Below are 19,313 nucleotides of genomic sequence, written 5' to 3'. Positions count from 1 at the left end.
AGCCTCACTTCATTATTTTCGGTCCTTTCAGACGGAAGCATGCTCCACTCGCCTGGGGCCCACCTGTGGAGTTAGTTATGCAGGGCAGCAGCTGTACTCATGGAATACAGCTCTCAGACAACACCTGCCACATCCTCCAGAGGCAGGTCCACACCAGACCAGTTTGACTGCCATCCTGTTCACAACATTAACACGTTGCTTGTTGCTAGGTAACTGTTAGCCTGCTATAGCTGGTTCTAACAAGAGAATTACTACCCTGCCTAACTGTGCTCTCTAGAGAGCCGACCCTGTGTACAGTAGTAGCCAACTTCTCACACCCGCGCCATGCAGTCTGACTAAGATGGATTAGCATCTTTCCCTCAATGTCCTTGTTTTATACAGTAAATTAAGTACAATGTAATAAATGATGGCCAAAATATGGTAGTTAATGGAAGATAATGTTGACTAGCTTATGTTGACTGTTGCCCAATTGGGCTTTGTAAAAGGAATATCTAATGATGGAATCCTGATGGCAAATTAGGCTACTTTACCAGATTGATTCTTGTTACATGCATGGTTAAATGTTTACAAACCATAGCATGCTGTACAAGAAAAATGTTCAATGACCAAATTCCAATAGTATAAAGTAACTCATCCAATTGAATGGAATTTCATACAACCAACTGCAAAGATAAAACCCAGGATGTGATATAGCTGTGTTTCTGCAGGCAAATGAATAATTACTCTGCTAAACATGGATCATGCATGTACACCTCCCACGTTAATGCTTGGTTGGTTCTGTTTCCATAGAGATGCAATCTGTTCCCATCACGTTCACTGGAGACCCACCACACTGGAATCATGGAAAGCTTTCAATTCTTCGTTTTTTCTTCAGATGAATCTAAAATGGTTTCCAAGTGTGTAAGGGCATGGTTGAAAGATGGAACCATCACTGTGTGCGTTTGGGTGTATAGATTCAGCACCATGTTATTAAAAATGTTATCAATGAGATTAAACCCCCTTACATACTTAATCACTTAGCCTAATATAAATTACGTGCAAAATACATAGCTGCATTTACAGACATGTTTTCTGCACTGTTTTGAGCTAATCATAGATGTTTACTGGCTTGGTGGTTATGGTTATTTTTATTTGATGGACATCTGGAACTTGATATTAAAGGAGTTTATAATGTCACATTCACGGAATACTTGAAGAGGTTCCACTTCCTGTATCAAAGCTTATTCTCAGAACACCCCTAGATCACCCCTTGGTTTAACATGGAGTTGAGGAATCTGCACCAGTACAGTCCTAGATTTCTCTTCGGCGCTATTTTGTTCTACGTTTTCTTCCTATTCTGAGGAAGTGCCAAAATGTGGTGCTAATAAAATGAGACTGGCAAAGCATAATTTTTTACAACGACTTATCCACCTCTTCACAACTTTTCAAAAGTAAATTTCGTTTCAGAGAAATTTGGTTTTCGAACACGGAGTTCTTTGAAGCTCTGTGGAAAGTTGGAAACCTGTACATCCATGCTGGTAAAGACCTAAAACAGCTGGAGTGGGCGTGAGTGTGGGCAGCTGGGAACCCAAGGTTGTATCCCCTGGGTCGGACACATCAGATCAGGGCAAAAACAAGAAGGCATGTTGTCATGGTAATGCGCGTAGTGGATGAATCCTAACCCCCACCCCCACCCACCTACCCAATTTAAATTTTCAGAAGAATAAAAAAGTAAAGCCCTTGCAAATGTATCTGAGCAAACAACGTCTGAACAAAATTAACCCGTCATTCTTCCCCATCCAAAGGCGGTGGAGTAAAAGTCTGTATTTGAGGAGCAACTAGTTTATCCATTAGGCAGCAGTTACTTTCCCCCTCTGTGTCCTTACTTTATGATAAAGCACCTATATTACCCTTCAGCTTCAGTAGCCAGGGTGAACGGGCTTAGTGGGCTACCCTGAGATATCATAAACTCTGGCGAATTAAATGGACGGCAGGTGTCTTTTCTTCGCGCCTGAAGAATCTTTAACCTCCGCCGCCCACGCACACGGATTTCCAGGCGTTTTTTTTTCTTCCACGCCCGAGGGTGTATAGAAGCGTCCTCGCCTGTGTGGTGAAACATAATAAATGGTTGAAGTGAAAACATAAGATTCACTTGAGGAACGTCGGATCGTTCTCGTTTGGTTGGTGGAGTTGGAGCCAAGGAATTAGCTTACAGCTGTGCGCGTGTCTTGAAAGAAGGTATGTCAAATTGTCTTCAGGGTTTTCTTTAACATTTCACTTTTAGTACCTTTTTTATTCTGTCCAAGAGTGTATTGCTTTGCAACATTTGATTTTATCGACTGCACTTTTTGTTATTTTAACTTTACCTCACTGGTTTTAGTGATTGTATCCGTAGCAAGAATGGACCGTAGGCAAACGCTGTCATACTTGTGCGTTTAGGTTGTAAGAACCACCAGTTGAAGACAACAAGCGGAGCCCTACGTGACAGCATCTTCAACAGCGGGAGACGAAGCATCATAAACAGGGTATACTTGCATAAATAATAGATATGATGACTTACTTGTGTGCTGTTTGATATGTTTAAAGGTAAACTTTGCCAGGAGAAAGCGACGTTAAAATGTGTTTCTTTGAAAGAATGGATTACATACGGGTGGCATGGCACAGAATGATTCCTGAGATTATTTATTGTCATTTAGGCTAGGTGTGTGTGGTGCGGTGGGCAGTGAGTTGCCAGTGTTTGGAAGCAGGGTGAGGTACAGGTAGGTAACAGGTACTGATGTGAGGTAATACAAGGTGGGGCAGGACAAGGAGATTTGGGAAAAGTAGTGTAATGAAAGGAGACAGGGAAGACTGTGTGCAGGGTGTTATCCTTGCCTGGACTGGGGCATGATTGAGGTATTTCCCAGTGTGTGAAGTGTGCAAGGAGCGGATGTAGAGGAGGAGGAAGTAGAGGAGGGGAGAGGGTAGGGCGGGGCAGGAGAGGGCAGAAGAGGAGAGGGCAGGGGAGGGCAAGGTAAGGCAGGGGAGGGCAAGGTAAGGCAGGGGAGGCGAGAAGAGGAGAAGGGAGGAGAGAGCAGGTGAGGGGGATGGGGGGTGATGGAGACGACGCGAGGCGGGGCGGGGCGGGGCGGGGTGGGGGGCAGCTGACCAGGCACGTGAAGGTCAGCTCAGAGGAGATGACAGAGTGTTTGATGTCTGTGTGCTGATGAGAGCAGCTTCACACTCCAGCCAGTCCTCAGTCACTGAGGCGCTACGCTGGACAAGGCAGGACAGGTAGACCGCCGCTAGCTGTTAGTGGGAGAACCACCCAACCATGAGCGGTGAGTACCAGCGACCCCGTGACCCTGTGACCCCGTGACCCTGGCTCAGTGTGTGTTCAGATGTGTGAGTGGGATTATATTAGAACTGGATCTTTCCATTGGATGAACAAAGATTGGATGTTGATACGGAAAAGCAACTCTGAAAAGTGTGATATGCACACAGGCATCGTGATGAGTCCACATTTTATCAATTGATAGAAAAGTATTGTTCATTTCAAGTTTTGATAGAGCATGTTGACTTCCTGACTGCACCGTTTGTGTTGCTGATGGGAGGGTTAGGATTAGGTTGTGTGACGACAGCAGGACTGAGAGGGTAGAGATGTGAGTGACAGAACCAGCAGGACATGCCCTCTGAGCTGGAACCGTGCGTCCCGCCTCCTCCAACCAGCTCGTTAGTGTCCGCTCCTGGTCAGGTGTGAAATGCCACCAGCCTAACGAGATGGAGCTAAGTGTCTCTGTGCTTCTGAGGAAAACTGGCAAGAGAAACTCAATGTACCCCAGCCAATATACCCCCCTCCCCCCTCACCCCAGCCCTCCCATCACCCTCCTCCCTCCTCACCCCACCCCTCTATCACCCCCCTCCCCCCTCACCCCAGCCCTCCCATCACCCCCCTCCCTCCTCACCCCACCCCTCTATCACCCCCCTCCCCCCTCACCCCAGCCCTCCCATCACCCCCCTCCCTCCTCACCCCACCCCTCTATCACCCCCCTCCCCCGTCACCCCAGCCCTCCTATCACACCCCTCACCCCACCCCTCCTCCCCCCTTTTCATTCCCTTGCTCCCTGGCGGTGCCCCCCAGCACCCTGAACTCCAGCCAGGCTGTGCATGTATGTTTACCAGGAATCCACCAGGAACTTGCCACGAGGATGTGAGATATGAACCAGTACCCTGCAGCAGGCTTGGTGTTGTTGCTCTTCTGACAGCGCCGCTTCCAAGATCCCTTAGCTCCGCTGCTTTGCGTTTATCTGACTCTCTCTGAAGACAAGGTCCAGTTCACAGCAGGCCAGAATATATTTGGTTCATTCCCAGCGGACAGTAGAATTTCGCAGGAGTGCCTTTAGTCATTTGGGCTCATTTCCTTCCTGTAGAGGCTCTCTCAGAGACAGCTGGTCTGTGGGCTGGTCTGAGTTGTGATGAGGATGACTAGGACAAGTGATGCCAGTCCATCCATACACTAACACAGAGGAGCCTCCGTTTCCAACACCCACACAGCTGCTTCCACCCACTCAGAGCTTCCCAGGTTTATTAGTGTCACTATAGCCCACTCTTCTATCAGGTCAGCAACACAACTGGAACTGATGGCTTTAAGCCACTTGAGTCATTCATTCTGGGTAAAAACAGACACTTGAGGTTGTCAATGGCTGGGGCGCCGTTGCTTGTAATGCCACTGTGTTCAAAATGCCCTGGAGGCTGTTCCACTTTGACCCACTTTTGTGTCCCTCCCTCCCCCCTGCCTCCCTCCCTCACTCCGACCCCCCCCCCCCCCCTCCCTCCCAAACCTCCCTCCCTCCGACCCCCCCCCCCCCCCCCACCCTCCCAAACCTCCCTCCCTCCGACCCCCCCTCTCTCCCTCCTCCGACCCCTCCCCCCCCTCCCTCCCCCCCTCCCCCCATCCCCCCCCTCCCTCCGACCCCCCTCCCTCCAACCCCCCTCCCCTCTCTCCCTCCTCCAACCCCCCTCCCCTCCCTCCCTCCCTCCGACCCCCCTCCCCCCCTCCCTCCCTCCCACCCTCCCAAACCTCCCTCCCAAACCCCCCTCCCTCCCCCCCTCCCTCCCTCCCCCCCTCCCTCCCTCCCTCCCTCCCCCCGTCCAGTTTCACAGGAAACCTGCCTCCTGGATCAGGTTCTGGAGCTGATTATGAATGAGAAGCCTCCAAACAGCACCAGTCTATTCCTGAAGGAGGACTCTGAGAAGCCGCCCCTGGCCGATAGAGGAGCTGTTCAGAGGCTGACGAGGGCCATGGAGAAGAGAACGTCCAGCGTGAAGGACAGGATGACCTCCGTCACCTGGGAGAGCGTCAAGGGCTTCCTCAAACGCAACCTGTTTGTCATCTTTACCATAGCGGCCGTGGCTCTGGGTGAGGAAAGACAAGGATGTCTGTCTTCCAAGTCGACGACTTCTTCTGGATCTCTCTGTTCCAGCTTTTTTAGATGTACTCTTAGCCTTTAGACGAAAAATGCTCGTTAGTTTTAGCCACATTTTAGTCATTTTTATCCATCATAGACTAAAACTGCACAAAAACTATGAAAAGTCATTTCATTTCAAGAAAGTCACTATCACTGTCATAATCATAAGATCGGTTAAGAACTGTATGCGTGTGTGTGTCCAGGCGTGATGCTGGGCTTCGCCCTGCGACCCCACAACCTGACCCTCAGGGACATCAAGTACTTCTCCTTCCCTGGGGAGCTGCTGATGAGGATGCTGAAGATGCTGGTGCTGCCCCTCATCGTGTCCAGCCTGGTCACAGGTGGGACGGAACAAGCCAGGGTTACCCTAGCCCTAATCCTTATCTCAACCTTAACCCTTCGATTGGTTTCGTTGAATTGGGCTTGAATCCCCTCAAAGTATTTGACTGTGTTTAACAGTCTGTGTTTGGCTCAGATGTGAACCTGCCAGGTCATGTGACTGCTGCTGAGACAGACAGAGTCCTCAGTGTGTGACTGTGCTGCTGTGTGTGTGTGACTGTGCTGCTGTGTGTGACTGTGCTGCTGTGTGGGACTGTGCTGCTGTGTGTGTGTGTGACTGTGCTGCTGTGTGTGTGTGTGACTGTGCTGCTGTGTGTGACTGTGCTGCTGTGTGAGAGCCTGTGCTGCTGTGTGTGACTGTGCTGCTGTGTGTGTGTGACTGTGCTACCGTGTGTTTGTGTGACTGTGCTGCTGTTTGTGTGTGACGGTGCTGCTGTGTGTGACTGTGCTACTGTGTGAGAGCCTGTGCTGCTGTGTGTGACTGTGCTGCTGTGTGTGTGTGTGTGACTGTGCTACTGTGTGTTTGTGTGACTGTGCTGCTGTGTGTGTGTGACGGTGCTGCTGTGTGTGACTGTGCTGCTGTGTGAGAGCCTGTGCTGCTGTGTGTGACTGTGCTGCTGTGTGTGTGTGACGGTGCTGCTGTGTGTGACTGTGCTGCTGTGTGAGAGCCTGTGCTGCTGTGTGTGACTGTGCTGCTGTGTGTGTGTGACGGTGCTGCTGTGTGTGACTGTGCTGCTGTGTGAGAGCCTGTGCTGCTGTGTGTGACTGTGCTGCTGTGTGCAGGCATCTCCTCTCTGGACAGCAAGGCTTCTGGGAAGATGGGCATACGCGCCGTGGTTTACTACATGGTCACCACCTTGGTGGCAGTCTTCATTGGCATCGTCATGGTGATGATCATCCGTCCTGGGCAGGGCAGAAGGGACAGACCAGTGGCCACTAGTGGCAGCATTGAACCGGTGCAGGCTGCAGATGCCTTCCTGGACCTCATCAGGTGTGCTGACTTCCAATAGGTCTGACAGCAGAGGTTGAACCAATGAACTGTAACTGTCTGTCCTGTCCACTTGGGCAGCCTCATGCTAAAATGGGATTTGGTGTTTTTTTCTCTCAGAAACATGTTTCCTCCGAACTTGGTGGAAGCCTGCTTCAAACAGGTAAGGTTCTCACTCTGCCATCGTTTCCTCTCCTCTTAGAAGACTGATTGACATCATCTGTATTTTCTGTTATCCAGTATAAAACCGTTTACAAGAAGACCATCACCATCAGGAACGTAACTCAGGCTGTCAATCAAACCGAGGAGTTCTCCCACAACACCACGGATGCCCTGGCTAATGTGAACATCACCACCGTCCTGCAGACCATACAGGTATGTGAACATCACCACCGTCCTGCAGACCATACAGGTATGTGAACATCACCACCGTCCTGCAGACCATACAGGTATGTGAACATCACCACCGTCCTGCAGACCATACAGGTATGTGGACATCACCACCATCCTGCAGACCATACAGGTATGGGAGCTGCCGTGCGTGTCATTTCCTGTCCCTAGCGGAGCTAATCCAATTCACTGGATTTAATGGAGGGAAAAGACCACAAATATATCTTCAAAAGAAAAGGAAGTCTGTAGTTGTCTGCTGCAGGAGAGCGTGGAGGAGGTGGTCCCCATGTCGGGCTCCTCCGGCGGGGTCAACGCCCTGGGCCTGGTGGTGTTCTCCATGTGCTTTGGCCTGGTCATCGGGAGCATGAAGCAGCAGGGCCAGGCGCTGAGAGACTTCTTTGACGGCCTCAACGAAGCCATCATGAGGCTGGTCGCCATCATCATCTGGTGGGTTTCCTCCTCCGTCACATGACCTCCAGCAGGGGATGGTCACATGACCACCAGCCAGGGGTGGGGTTCTAGGGCTCGTGTCTGAAGTGGAGGTGAAGGTGTTTGCCCATCAACTAAACACTCTCACTCCTTCTCACCCCTGCTCTCCCCCATCTCCATCTCTCACCCCACCCCCATCTCCATCTCTCCCCTCTCCCCCATCTCCATCTCTTCTCTCACCCCCACCTCCATCTCTCCCCTCACCCCCATCTCCATCTCTCCCCTCTCCCCCATCTCCATCTCTTCTCTCACCCCCACCTCCATCTCTCCCCTCGCCCCCATCTCCATCTCTCCCCTCACCCCCATCTCCATCTCTCCCCTCACCCCCATCTCCATCTCTCCCCTCACCCCCATCTCCATCTCTCCCCTCACCCCCATCTCCATCTCTCCCCCCACCCCCACCTCCATCTCTTCTCTCACCCCACCACCCTCCCCCAGGTACGCCCCTGTAGGCATCCTGTTCCTCATAGCGGGGAAGATCGTGGAGATGAAGGACCTAGCGGAGATGGGGGGTCAGCTGGGGATGTACACGGTGACGGTCATCACGGGGCTGCTCATCCACGGCCTGCTCATCCTGCCTCTGCTCTACTTCCTGGTCACCAGGAAAAACCCCTTCACCTTCATAGGAGGCCTCCTGCAGGCCCTCATCACCGCCCTCGGCACCTCCTCCAGGTGTGTGTGTGTGTGTGTGTGTGTGTGTGTGTGTGTGTGTGTGCGAGCGAGCGAGCGAGTAGCTGACACGTATCACGCCCAGGCACTTGCTTGTGTTTGTAGTGGCCTGTGTATAAACAGTTTTTACACAGACGGAACTTTGTAAAGGGAGAGCTTAAACATCCATTTCCCAATTCTCCTTGCCCCCTCCACCCCTGCCCCTCCACCCCTGCCCCTCCACCCCTGTCCTCCAGCTCCGCCACCCTGCCCATCACCTTCCGCTGCCTGGAGGAGAACAACAAGGTGGACAAGCGTGTGACCCGCTTCGTGCTGCCCGTGGGAGCCACCATCAACATGGACGGTACTGCCCTGTACGAGGCAGTGGCCGCCATCTTCATCGCTCAGGTCAACGACATGGACCTCAACTTTGGCCAGATCCTCACCATCAGGTAAGGGGCTGAGGCCTGTTCCGGACAGCCAGTTTACCGACTAAGCAAGGCTTATGCCAGGGAAAGAAACTGACACGAGCCTGGCTTAGTCTAGAAACTCGCTTTCTGGAACAGGCCCCTGGTCATTGAAGGAGATCTTTAGATACTGTACAAGTCTATTAACTTGTGTTCAACCTCACAAAGTAACTGACAACTTCAAAGGAGGAGAAACTATAGACCTGTCAGGGTCGATACTGTCCTCTGTGCAGTAACTACCAAATCTGTTTCCCTGCACTCTTATCTGTGTCTGTGTTTGTGTGTGAGAATGCATGTACGTGGGTAAGTGCATTAAATGTGTGTGTGTGTGTGCGTGCGTGCATGGACTGGTTGTTTGTGTGTTGTGTAAGTCTGTACGTGTGTGTTAGCCTCTTTATTAAATGTCTCTCTCACCTCCCCCCCTCCCCCCCATCCAGTATCACGGCAACCGCTGCCAGCATCGGAGCTGCAGGCATCCCTCAGGCTGGCCTGGTTACCATGGTGATCGTATTGACATCGGTGGGACTTCCTACTGAGGACATAACACTGATCATCGCCGTGGATTGGTTCCTGTGAGTCCCTTTAAATGTCAGCTAGAGGCAACAGCTTCCCCAATAGAGGAGAGGGAGAGAGAGGGAGAGAGAGGGAGACAGGGAGAGAGAGGGAGACAGGGAGAGAAAGTGAAAGAGAGATTGATGAGGTGTTGGTGGAAAGGTTGTTGATACATAATACATTGTTTTGACCCAACTTTGGATCGTCTCTGTGTAGGGAGAGAGAGAAGGGGCTGGGAGCTGCAGGTGTTTCAGAGCATGTGATCTGTTAGTGTGTGCTCTGCATAGCATGCTCTTTTGTACCTCACAACTTCCACCACATCTACATATCTCTTCCTTTCTGTCTTTCTTGTTCTTTCTCCCTTTCTTTCTCCCTTTCTTTCTCCCTTTCTTTCGTTCTGCCTGTCTCAGGGATCGTCTGCGGACCACCACCAACGTGCTTGGCGACTCGCTGGGCGCGGGCATCGTGGAGCACCTCTCACGGCAGGAGCTGCAGCGCCAGGACGCAGAGACGGGCAACTCTGTCATCGAGGAGAACGAGAAGCCCTACCAGCTCATCTGCCAGGAGAACGACTCCCTCAAACACCACAACAGCGAGACCCCCATGTGATAGCTGGGCCGGACCAGGACCAGGACCAGGGCCAGCCCAGACCAAGACCAGACTAGACCCAAACCCGGACCAGACCCGGACCCAGACCCAGACCCAGACGCAGACCCAGACTAAACCAGATGAGGCTCAGTGATTCCTAACTAAAGATGTTATGTTCCGTATCTGTGAGAATGTTTTCATTGCCACGTCAGTTTAACAAAATTGATTCCCTTTTGCTAACATTCAGGGAGACAAGTAAGATACAGTTCGGAGTTATACAATTACAATTCTGACATGGGTGCAAATAGGTTGTTGAGACAAGTGTCATTCAGCTAGTTTCTTATATTTCTTGATGTCCCAAATAGTTGTTGTTCGCCTTTATAGTACCCTGAGGATTCTGTAGATATATGCTTGTCATTTTGTAAATCTACCTCTTAAGTCATTAAACTATTACGATTCATTCCCTCCTATGTGCCAGCGTTTCAGACCATACAAATCTCACGGATTAAGCACATATCAAGAATGTATTTGACCGAGCCTAAAGGTGCGTGAACTGCATCAACCGAATGTAAATAAACTTGTTCATATTTTACACTTTTCTTTATTACATATAGTAATAATAGTTTATATATCTAAAGTAACATATTCAGTTAGTTTAAAACCTTTTGAGAAAACAAACCGGCTGTTTATATTTTTTCTGGAAAGGAATGTTGACATCGTAGAATCATTCTTACTGAATTTTAATCCTGAGATTAATTTGAATGGAGGATTATGGGCTGGAGGGACTGAAACAATGTTTGTTAGTTGTTGTTGTTTGTTTGTTGTTTCTTTCATTCATGTTGGATATTTTGGAGTTTCTTCTGCCTCCCCCGATACATAGTGATTAGTTTAGTTTAGTGATATGTTACGGTTGTAGGCCTATGACAGAACTTGCTCTTACATCTTATTGCAGGAGCAATAAGCTGAATTGCAGAAAAGGACAAATAACGTAAAGATATGATCCCTATATTCTTGTGAATTTATGTTGATAGCTTTGCTGATTTTGTGTAAAATGAGACTGTAAAGTTTTTTGAAAATGTTATTATTTCTAATGTAATTGTTTATATTTTAAGTGCCACTATCTTTGATGTTTCAGTAAAGTTTTTAAATATTAGCCAGTGCATTTAAGTCTTCAAAATAGTGTGTGAAGTAGTTTTTGGTTTACTTAGTTATTTGGGTTTCTAATGTTTCTCGTGAAATGGCTAGGATGTGTGTTGCCTTTGAGAATGTGACTCTTAATATTTTGATGGAGGATTTTTTACGTTTCAGCAAATAAATGTCTCAGGAAACCAATATAGTGTTTGTCTTTCAGTGTTAAGGATGGAGAGGGAAAGGATATCTGTGACACACACAGTCACAAAGTGATTAGTGAATTGTTATGATTGTGAACCAGGGAAAATGGAAAATGATGAAGGTAACTTTTGTATCTAAATATATTAAGGAACCAGGCTGTCTGCTGGAATGATATCCACAGCTCCAGCATCTCAATCTTTCTCCTTCTGGCATTATTATATGTTGCCCTCCATCTGGGGGCTTACCTGATACGTGTGTGTGTGTGTGTGTGTGTGTGTGTGTGTGTGTGTGTGTGTGTGTGTGTGTGTGTGACTCCAACAAGGAGAATGTCTACCTCTGCTGGTTGGAGGTAACATGCGACCCAAGTCTCCTCTCTCCCCTCGGGCTAGTTCCACTATCAGTGGGCAGTCTGCCAGACTGAGCTACCCCACCGGCCCCCGGGGGCTCCGGCTGAACACCTGCTTGCATCACCTCAGCTGGCTCCTAATCCCTGTCAGCTAGCCGGTCTGCTAGCCTTCCTGCTAGCCTGTCAGCTAGCCTGTCAGCTTGCCTACCTGCTAGCCTGTCTGCTAGCCTGTCAGCTAGCCTGTCAGCTAGCCTTCCTGCTAGCCTATCAGCTAGCCTGTCTGCTAGCCTGTCAGCTTGCCAACCTGCTAGCCTGTCTGCTAGCCTGTCAGCTAGCCTTCCTGCTAGCCTATCAGCTAGCCAGTAAGCTTGCCTTCCTGCTAGCCTATCAGATAGCCAGTAAGCTTGCCTACCTGCTAGCCTGTCTGCTAGCCTGTCAGCTAGCCTTCCTGCTAACCTATCAGCTAGCCAGTTCCAGACTTGAAGTGTGGGCTTCTGATGTTGTGTGTTCTGAAGAGACAGGTGTTTGTTATCTACTTATTTATTTATAAAAGAGTCACTTTTAACATGGTGTTTAAACATACAGTGCATTCTACATAACAGGTTGTTCCAGACTAAATCAAGCCCTCTACGAAGTGTTGATAACAGGTGGTTCCAGACTAGATCAAGCCTTCTACGAAGTGTTGATAACAGGTGGTTCCAGACTAGATCAAGCCCTCTACGAAGTGTTGATAACAGCCATCTAGCCTACAGTGAGTAAACAGGCATGGATGAGAATGAGAGAAATGTTCTCCTAACAGAGAGAGTATTCAGAAATACTTGGCAAATACTTTGGCATAGGTAGCAACACTCAGTGTAGAAGACATTTAGCGATATATAAATATATATCAAAAAAGGTCAAGGACAGCAATACAGAGGCTAAGATCCATCCAGTCTCAATTTAGCAAACCCACAAGTAATTCTAAAAATCGGACTGGACTTTTACAAATTAATTTAATCAGGGGTATTTGTTTGCTAAAGAGGCTTTAAGTAACAAATTATACAGCTTCATATGTCGTTTAGTATCTCGATGGTTGCATTCTAGTAAAAAAAAATAATGAAATAACAATCCCTTCCTGGTTTGACTGAATTGACAGTGAATGGAGCTCAGTCCTGGTCCACAGCAGACTGTGTAGTCCTGTCAGGTGAACCAGGGGACTGACAGCCTCGACGCTCCCAAGAAGAGAAAGATACGACAGACAAAGGTCACGAGACGACTGGAGAGTCAGCTAGCTCAGGCCCAGCCGGGTGACGGGGGTGACAAGCTGCTTACTTGGCCTATCAGGAGAGAGAAGGGAGCGAGGAGAGATTGATTAAAGAGGTAACATCTGGCTCAATGGAAGAGTGATGGTACCAACCAACGCATGCATACAGATCATGCTAAATGCGATGCGATGACTTTCTGTTTTCTTACCTATGACAAATTCCCTCTTCCTCCTGTGGTGATCTCTCCTCTTCTCTCATTCCACCTGGATGGTCTGCCATCCCTCTTTCTTATCCTGTGGTGAGTGGGGGGCAGGTGAGGGGGGGGGGGGCAGGTGAGGGGGGGGGGGGGGGGCAGGTGAGGGGGGGGGGGGGCAGGTGAGGGGGGGGGGGCAGGTGAGGGGGGGGGGGCAGGTGAGGGGGGGGGCAGGTGAGGGGGGGGGGGGGGGGGGGGGGGGGGGGGGGGGGGCAGGTGAGGGGGGGGGGCAGGTGGGGGGGGGGGGGCAGGTGAGGGGGGGGGGGGGGCAGGTGAGGGGGCAGGTGAGGGGGGGGGCAGGTGAGGGGGGGGGACGGTGAGGGGGGGGCAGGTGAGGGGGGGGGCAGGTGAGGGGGGGGCAGACAGAATTTTTGCACACAGAATTGTTTCAATTCCAAACATTATTTCAAATGACAGCTCTAAGCTTGATCAATTGTTGCCGAAGATTTCAACCTTTTATGGTATGTTTTTTATTCCGGAAGACATTTTCCTCCCAAGTATTTATGTACTTATTTTTAACTTGCCAAACTCAGATATCTGAGACCAGCCCAATCACATCCTTTATAATTAATCATAGCCCCAGAAAGGGTTAGAATCAGAGGCTTGTCAACGTGAAGACAGGACTCGTCTGCCAGCATTCATGTAGGATCTTGTTCTGGAACCCCTTCACCAGCAGCTTTAAGAAATCTGGGTTCTGAGATGAGAGGTGTACCTCTGGGAGAGATCGTACAGGCAGGCCAGGTGCTCTAACGGCTCCCTACCTCGGACATGACGGGAAGGTTATCGTGGGGGTGCAGCCACATGGTCCGGCGTGTCTTGGTGTGAGGGCGAAGAGTCAGCTTCCTCAGTAACCTCTTCACCTTCCTGTCCCTGGGGTTTGCACACTTCACCGCCTTCTTGGTGTACAAACTGAAGGGGGTACAATACGACACACAACCCTCTCAACTTTAACTTGACTCCTGTAAAGTTCAACCTGACCATTTAGTTTTAGGTCAGTTTTTAAGTGCAGTCCCTAGAGCATAAGGTACATTCAACACAGATTTAATAGGTTTGTCTGACAAAAATTGTGTATTACTTCTGGATGAAGATTTAAGTAATCTGGGCCTGGAAAGCCAATGCTTAGTTTGACCACAATTAAACCCAGGCTAGACACTATTAAACCCATGCCAGACCTGGACTAGTTTTCCAAGGCCACATTCCCAGTTTTTTCCTGTAATGGCTAAGCAGGAACATTACATGTACTGTGTGTTGAGAGTCTGGAGGGGTTCGGACGGCTTGTTTTCCCACATATTTCCTTCCTCCCTTCTCTGTCAATTACAGTGGGATGGGAGCCATGACAACGGTGCTCTGGATGACAGACAATGCTCCTCAGCCCTAACAGGCATATTTTCCATGTCTGTGGCAGGCAGAGGGAGCTGGGGATAGTGAGGCAGGGGAGCTGGGGATAGTTGGAATACTTGCATGATGGCCTGTATGCTGCAGTGTGGCCCCACGCTCTGAAACTCGAAGCGCAGCACGTCTTTGGTGCGTACCTTGCCCTGGGAGTACTGCATGCAGCACTGGACATCTCTCTGCATCTGGACCCCCTTACCTGGGGGGGGGGGGGGGTAGGAGGGAGGGGAGGGAGGAGGGAGGAGAGGGATAGAGGAGAGAGAAAGTGAGACTAATTGGTGTCGAACTCGTCAAAGCATGCTCTCCGTGCGTGACAGCTGGAGAGATGTTGCCTCGTGTGATCTCCTGTTCCAGCGACCCAGTGAGGCTGCTGGCCCACACACTGCCTGAGACCACTGGCACCACCCTCTGCTGGCGAGGGGATCTGTTGTTACTGCTAGACTGTCCCGCCCTGCATGGCTGTGTGTTATCACAGGTGGAATGGACTCCTGTGTTGACATGGTAATGCAATCTGCTCAGCAGAGTACAGACTACACACACACACACACTCACACACATGTGCTCTCCCCTTCGCACACAAACAGGCTCACACACACGCTCTCCTCTTCAAGCACGCAGGAATGTCAGAGGAATTAGAACAAGCTCCTCCAACATGTCTGGTTGTTTTCCAGCAGCACAGGAGGACAGACGCAGAGAGGTGCATGACAAGATGACAGGCTTCTTAGAAAAGGAGACATGGAAAGGCTACGTACAGAAAAAAATCGGTCAAATGACTGTGTGCTGACTGTACCGGACTGATTCCATGTTTCCAATTGCCTTTCCTCTAAACAGAAACACGAATGTTCTGTGTTGTGATTAGGACTGACTACCCGCATTCTAACACTGTTTACATCCGTCCTCCCCTCCCTCTTATCATCTCCTATGTCTCTCTCTCCCTCTCCTCTCTTATCATCTCCTATGTCTCTCTCTCCCCCTCTCCTATAGCCATCCTGTCTTCCTTCTCCCAACCTCTCCCCTGCTCCATCTGTCTCTCCCTCTCTCTTCCAGCCATCCTGCCTCCTCACTTTCTCCTCTTCTCTCTCCTGTTTCTCCGTCTGTCCTCTCCTTGAGCCTCCCTCTCATCCTTCACCATCGCTCAGTGCCACTTGCAGGGACCCTGCTACAGTAGCTATGGGTGTAGGTGTGTGTGTGTTGCGGTCTTACCTTCCACAGATGACAGGAGGACTGCAAACAGGGAGATAATGGTGAGAGACTGGAGGAACATGGTTCGGCTGGCACTAACAGGCATGCAGTCAGGCAGGCAGGCAAGCTGCAGTAATCCACTGTTACCTTTCTCTCTCTACGCCTCCCTCTCTTATAATACTCCCTCCCTCCCTGTCACCCTCCCTCTCTCTCCATTTCACTCTGTCTCCCTCCCTCCCTACCTCTCTTTCTACCTCTTTGTTTTACTCTCTCCCTCCCTTTCCACCATTCTCCCTTTCACTCACTCACTCACTCACTCACTCACCCTCCCATCCTCCACCCCTCAATTCGTCCCTCTTTTCTCTTTAACTCAGCCTCCCTTCATTCCTCTCTCGCCCCTGCCCTCTCTCTCTTTCACTCGATCTCCCTCCATTCCAATCTCTCTCACCCTCCCTCGCATTCACACTCAAACTCTCTCGCTCTCTCACGTAAACACACTTGCAGCGATGAATGCACCAACACTGTCTTACTCTCAATGTTCTCTCTCTCTCACTCTCTCTCTCTCTCTCTCACTCTCTCTCTCTCTGTCTCTCTCACTCTCACTCTCTCTCTCTCTCTCTCCCTCTCTCTCTCACACACTCCATCTCACTTCTCTCACTGTAATTCTCTCATCATCTCTGTGTAAAGCGCCTTTTCAAAAAGCTATTAAAATTCGGCTGATTTATGACAGCTTTACGTCATGGAAAGTTTAGTTCAGCCATAGTTCCATTAAGCTGTGTTGTGACAGTGTTCAGCTGACTGCTATGTGATAGAGCACAGTCGCATTGGACAAACACAACAACTTCACCTGGACAGATCGGCATTCACAGAAAGCTGGTGTCTTTTCACAGACGGCTGTGTTTACATGATCCAGCCCCACAGAGCCCACAGAGCTAGCCCCACAGAGCCCACAGAGCCAGCCCCACAGAGCCAGCCCCACAGAGCCCACAGAGCCAGCCCCACAGAGCCAGCCCCACAGAGCCAGCCCCACAGAGCCAGGCCCACAGAGCCCACAGAGCCAGCCCCACAGAGCCCACAGAGCCAGCCCCACAGAGCCCACAGAGCCAGCCCCACAGAGCCAGCCCCACAGAGCCCACAGAGCCAGCCCCACAGAGCCAGCCCCACAGAGCCAGGCCCACAGAGCCCACAGAGCCAGCCCCACAGAGCCCACAGAGCCAGCCCCACAGAGCCAGCCCCACAGAGCCAGCCCCACAGAGCCAGGCCCACAGAGCCCACAGAGCCCACAGAGCCAGCCCCACAGAGCCCACAGAGCCAGCCCCACAGAGCCCACAGAGCCAGCCCCACAGAGCCAGCCCCACAGAGCCCACAGAGCCAGCCCCACAGAGCCAGCCCCACAGAGCCAGGACCAAGCCTGCCTCAGTGGCTGCGACTCAAGACTTCACACAGCAACTAGTTAGTTCCGAGTTAGCCAAGTGCCGTTGCCATTTGAAGGCATCAGTTGGTGTTGCCCTCCTGCAAACAGCCTGCAAACAGCCTGCCAGTGGCATGTTCTCCAGAGGATGCAGGAGGTAAGAGTAAAAGAAGCTAAAGAGGAGCTAATGCAGATTTGACCCTCTGTCTGCATGAGCTTCGTCCAACTGGACAGATTTGTATGACTACAGTATGGCTACAGTATGACTACAGTATGACTGTGTGTGTTTGTGCGGGAATGTCCGTGCGTGTGTAGGTGTCTGTGTGTCCACAGAGGGATCTGAGTGGGTTAATCTTGGCATCCTGTCATTCTGCTCTACTGTATAATGGCCATATTCTCCAGTCGCCCGAATTCCACCTCAGCCTTGAATAGTGGGATTAGACAGTAGAACATGACACGAGAGAGGCTTTGCTCTAACCCCTATCTGGCTGGGTGCATACCTGAGCCCTCAAAAGTACAAATATGCCGTCTGTGTATCGAGGGGGGGAGGAGGGGTAAGGCGAGGGGGGGGGACGGGGGCTTGGGGGCAGCGTAACAAGAATTCCGACCCTTAAGAAAAATCAGGTTGGAATCTTTCAGCTGCAAAAACATACCTTCCCCATGACTTCAGTGTACACCGAAGCCAAACACATTTCCTGCATATCTTCGCAGCGATTAAGAGATCCCGGTAAAAGTATACAGACACAAACATGCCAAGCGGAGGTCAAAAATAAACACAAGTGGAGGAAGGGGGGTGTTCCTCCTCTCAAAGGGGGTAGAGGATGTCTTGAGGATGGTCGGCCTTCAGAGGACTCCTGGGGAGGTGCATTACTGTGTGTCTGTGTGTGTCTGTGTGTGTCTGTGTGTGTCTGTGTGTGTAGACATTTGATCCACAGAGGTGCACCCATTGTGTAAAAGCAGCAACATCACATCATAGATCAAAATAAACCATACAGAGTTCTGTTGGACCCAAAATGGAAGGCAGGCCGGCCAAAAGACTTGTTTGGGAGGGCAGACAAGGTAAAGGTGAGTCCTAACTTCTCTAATGACCAGTGAGGCATCTCATTGTGGAATGTCTTTGTTTACAATGGAAATAAAATTAGCTCTGAGCAACATGTGGTGATTATGTTTTATTGTAGCTCGGGCACTGGAAGGTTTGAGACTGACAGGCATTCTTCTACGGGAAGTTGTCTAAGAAGGAAAGCAGGACGACAGACAAGCAGGCAGGCCTCAGACTAACTAACATCTGTGGCTCGTAGCGTTTCGTTTCTTCAGACGGTAACCTTAAACCATACATGCTCACTTCAAATACTCCAAGCAATTATTTCTAAAAAGAAACAGTGCTATGCTCAAAGATTCTCTGGCCGGGGGATGTTCTCAACACAGGTTGCCAGAGACAAACAGCTTGTTTGAGTTATTGTGGAGGACAGAGGTCCCTGGCAGGCTGGTCCTGCTGGGTGATTGATGACCAGAGATGGGCAGCTTCTACTCCAGAGCTGCGTAACACCGGTCAGTCAGCAAGAGACCCTTACTGAAAACATTACTTCAAGAAGTACTTCATCATTAGTGAAAGGAATGTTTTCCATTACCTTGATACCTAAAAGGGGAATAACTGATAAAAGATGTGGTCTTTATATTCCTGTGCACAACTAAACTCGTTCATCGACGTTGCCCGCTCCTTTCCGGAATGTGCAGATAGAGCATAACAACATTGTGTTTTTAGCCAATCCTTGATTTCCTGCAGATCAATTTAATTTGCTCGGGCAGAAGGGCCCACCAACATGGGCACTCTGGCTGGCATGTGTGTATCTGCCCTGGCACGACCACCCCCCAAATCTCATATTCTGCCGTTTTGATTATGGACGTGCAGGCCTCGTTCACTCTCTGGGGAGATGTCAGACACACTCACGTGTGCTGGTGCTTCCTGCTCGCTGGGGAGGGAGAGGGTTTCAGCTGAGACCCAAGATGACGTATTACCCTTAAAAAAAAACTCTGGGAGATCTCTCCCTCCTCTACCCCAGGACAGGGAGGTCTCTCCCCCCTCCTCCCCAGGACAGGGAGGTCTCTCCCCCCTCCTCCCCAGGACAGGGAGGTATCTCCCTCCTCCTCCTCCTCCCCAGGACAGGGAGGTATCTCCCTCCTCCTCCTCCCCAGGACTGGGAGGTCTCTCCCTCCTCCTCCTCCTCCTCCTCCCCAGGACAGGGAAGTCTCTCCCTCCTCCTCCTCC

General features: G+C 50.4%; 2 protein-coding genes across 3 annotated transcripts; one reads left to right on the top strand and one right to left on the bottom strand.

The window, feature by feature from the left end:
• The first annotated feature begins 5,118 nt into the window (after positions 1-5,118).
• Positions 5,119-11,187, top strand: slc1a6 (solute carrier family 1 member 6). The gene is made up of 10 exons (XM_047014532.1): positions 5,119-5,377; positions 5,630-5,767; positions 6,549-6,756; positions 6,874-6,916; positions 6,994-7,128; positions 7,406-7,590; positions 8,071-8,304; positions 8,538-8,732; positions 9,185-9,319; positions 9,710-11,187. The coding sequence occupies exons 1-10, from the start codon at positions 5,158-5,160 to the stop codon at positions 9,906-9,908; spliced, it is 1,692 nt and encodes a 563-aa protein (XP_046870488.1). The 5' UTR covers positions 5,119-5,157; the 3' UTR covers positions 9,909-11,187.
• Positions 11,188-12,089: 902 nt separating this feature from the next.
• ccl44 (chemokine (C-C motif) ligand 44) lies at positions 12,090-15,804 on the bottom strand. 2 transcript variants are annotated; one of them, XR_006955491.1, is made up of 6 exons: positions 15,658-15,804; positions 14,524-14,653; positions 13,824-13,971; positions 13,018-13,102; positions 12,877-12,881; positions 12,090-12,311 (listed from the first exon to the last, which is right to left on the bottom strand). XR_006955491.1 is itself a non-coding variant. In XM_047014525.1 (5 exons), exons 1-4 carry the CDS (start codon positions 15,740-15,742, stop codon positions 13,064-13,066), a joined length of 402 nt encoding a protein of 133 aa, XP_046870481.1. In that variant the 5' UTR covers positions 15,743-15,804; the 3' UTR covers positions 12,090-12,881; positions 13,018-13,063. The 2 variants fall into 2 exon arrangements, 1 of the variants encoding a protein (XP_046870481.1); XM_047014525.1 differs by having other exon boundaries at positions 12,090-12,881.
• Positions 15,805-19,313: the final 3,509 nt, after the last annotated feature.

The sequence above is a fragment of the Hypomesus transpacificus genome, unplaced genomic scaffold (assembly GCF_021917145.1).
Source record: "Hypomesus transpacificus isolate Combined female unplaced genomic scaffold, fHypTra1 scaffold_256, whole genome shotgun sequence".
Classification (NCBI taxonomy): Eukaryota; Metazoa; Chordata; class Actinopteri; order Osmeriformes; family Osmeridae; genus Hypomesus; species Hypomesus transpacificus.
The sequence above is the reverse complement of the archived record's forward strand: the minus strand, read 5'-3'. Positions and strand labels throughout refer to the sequence as shown.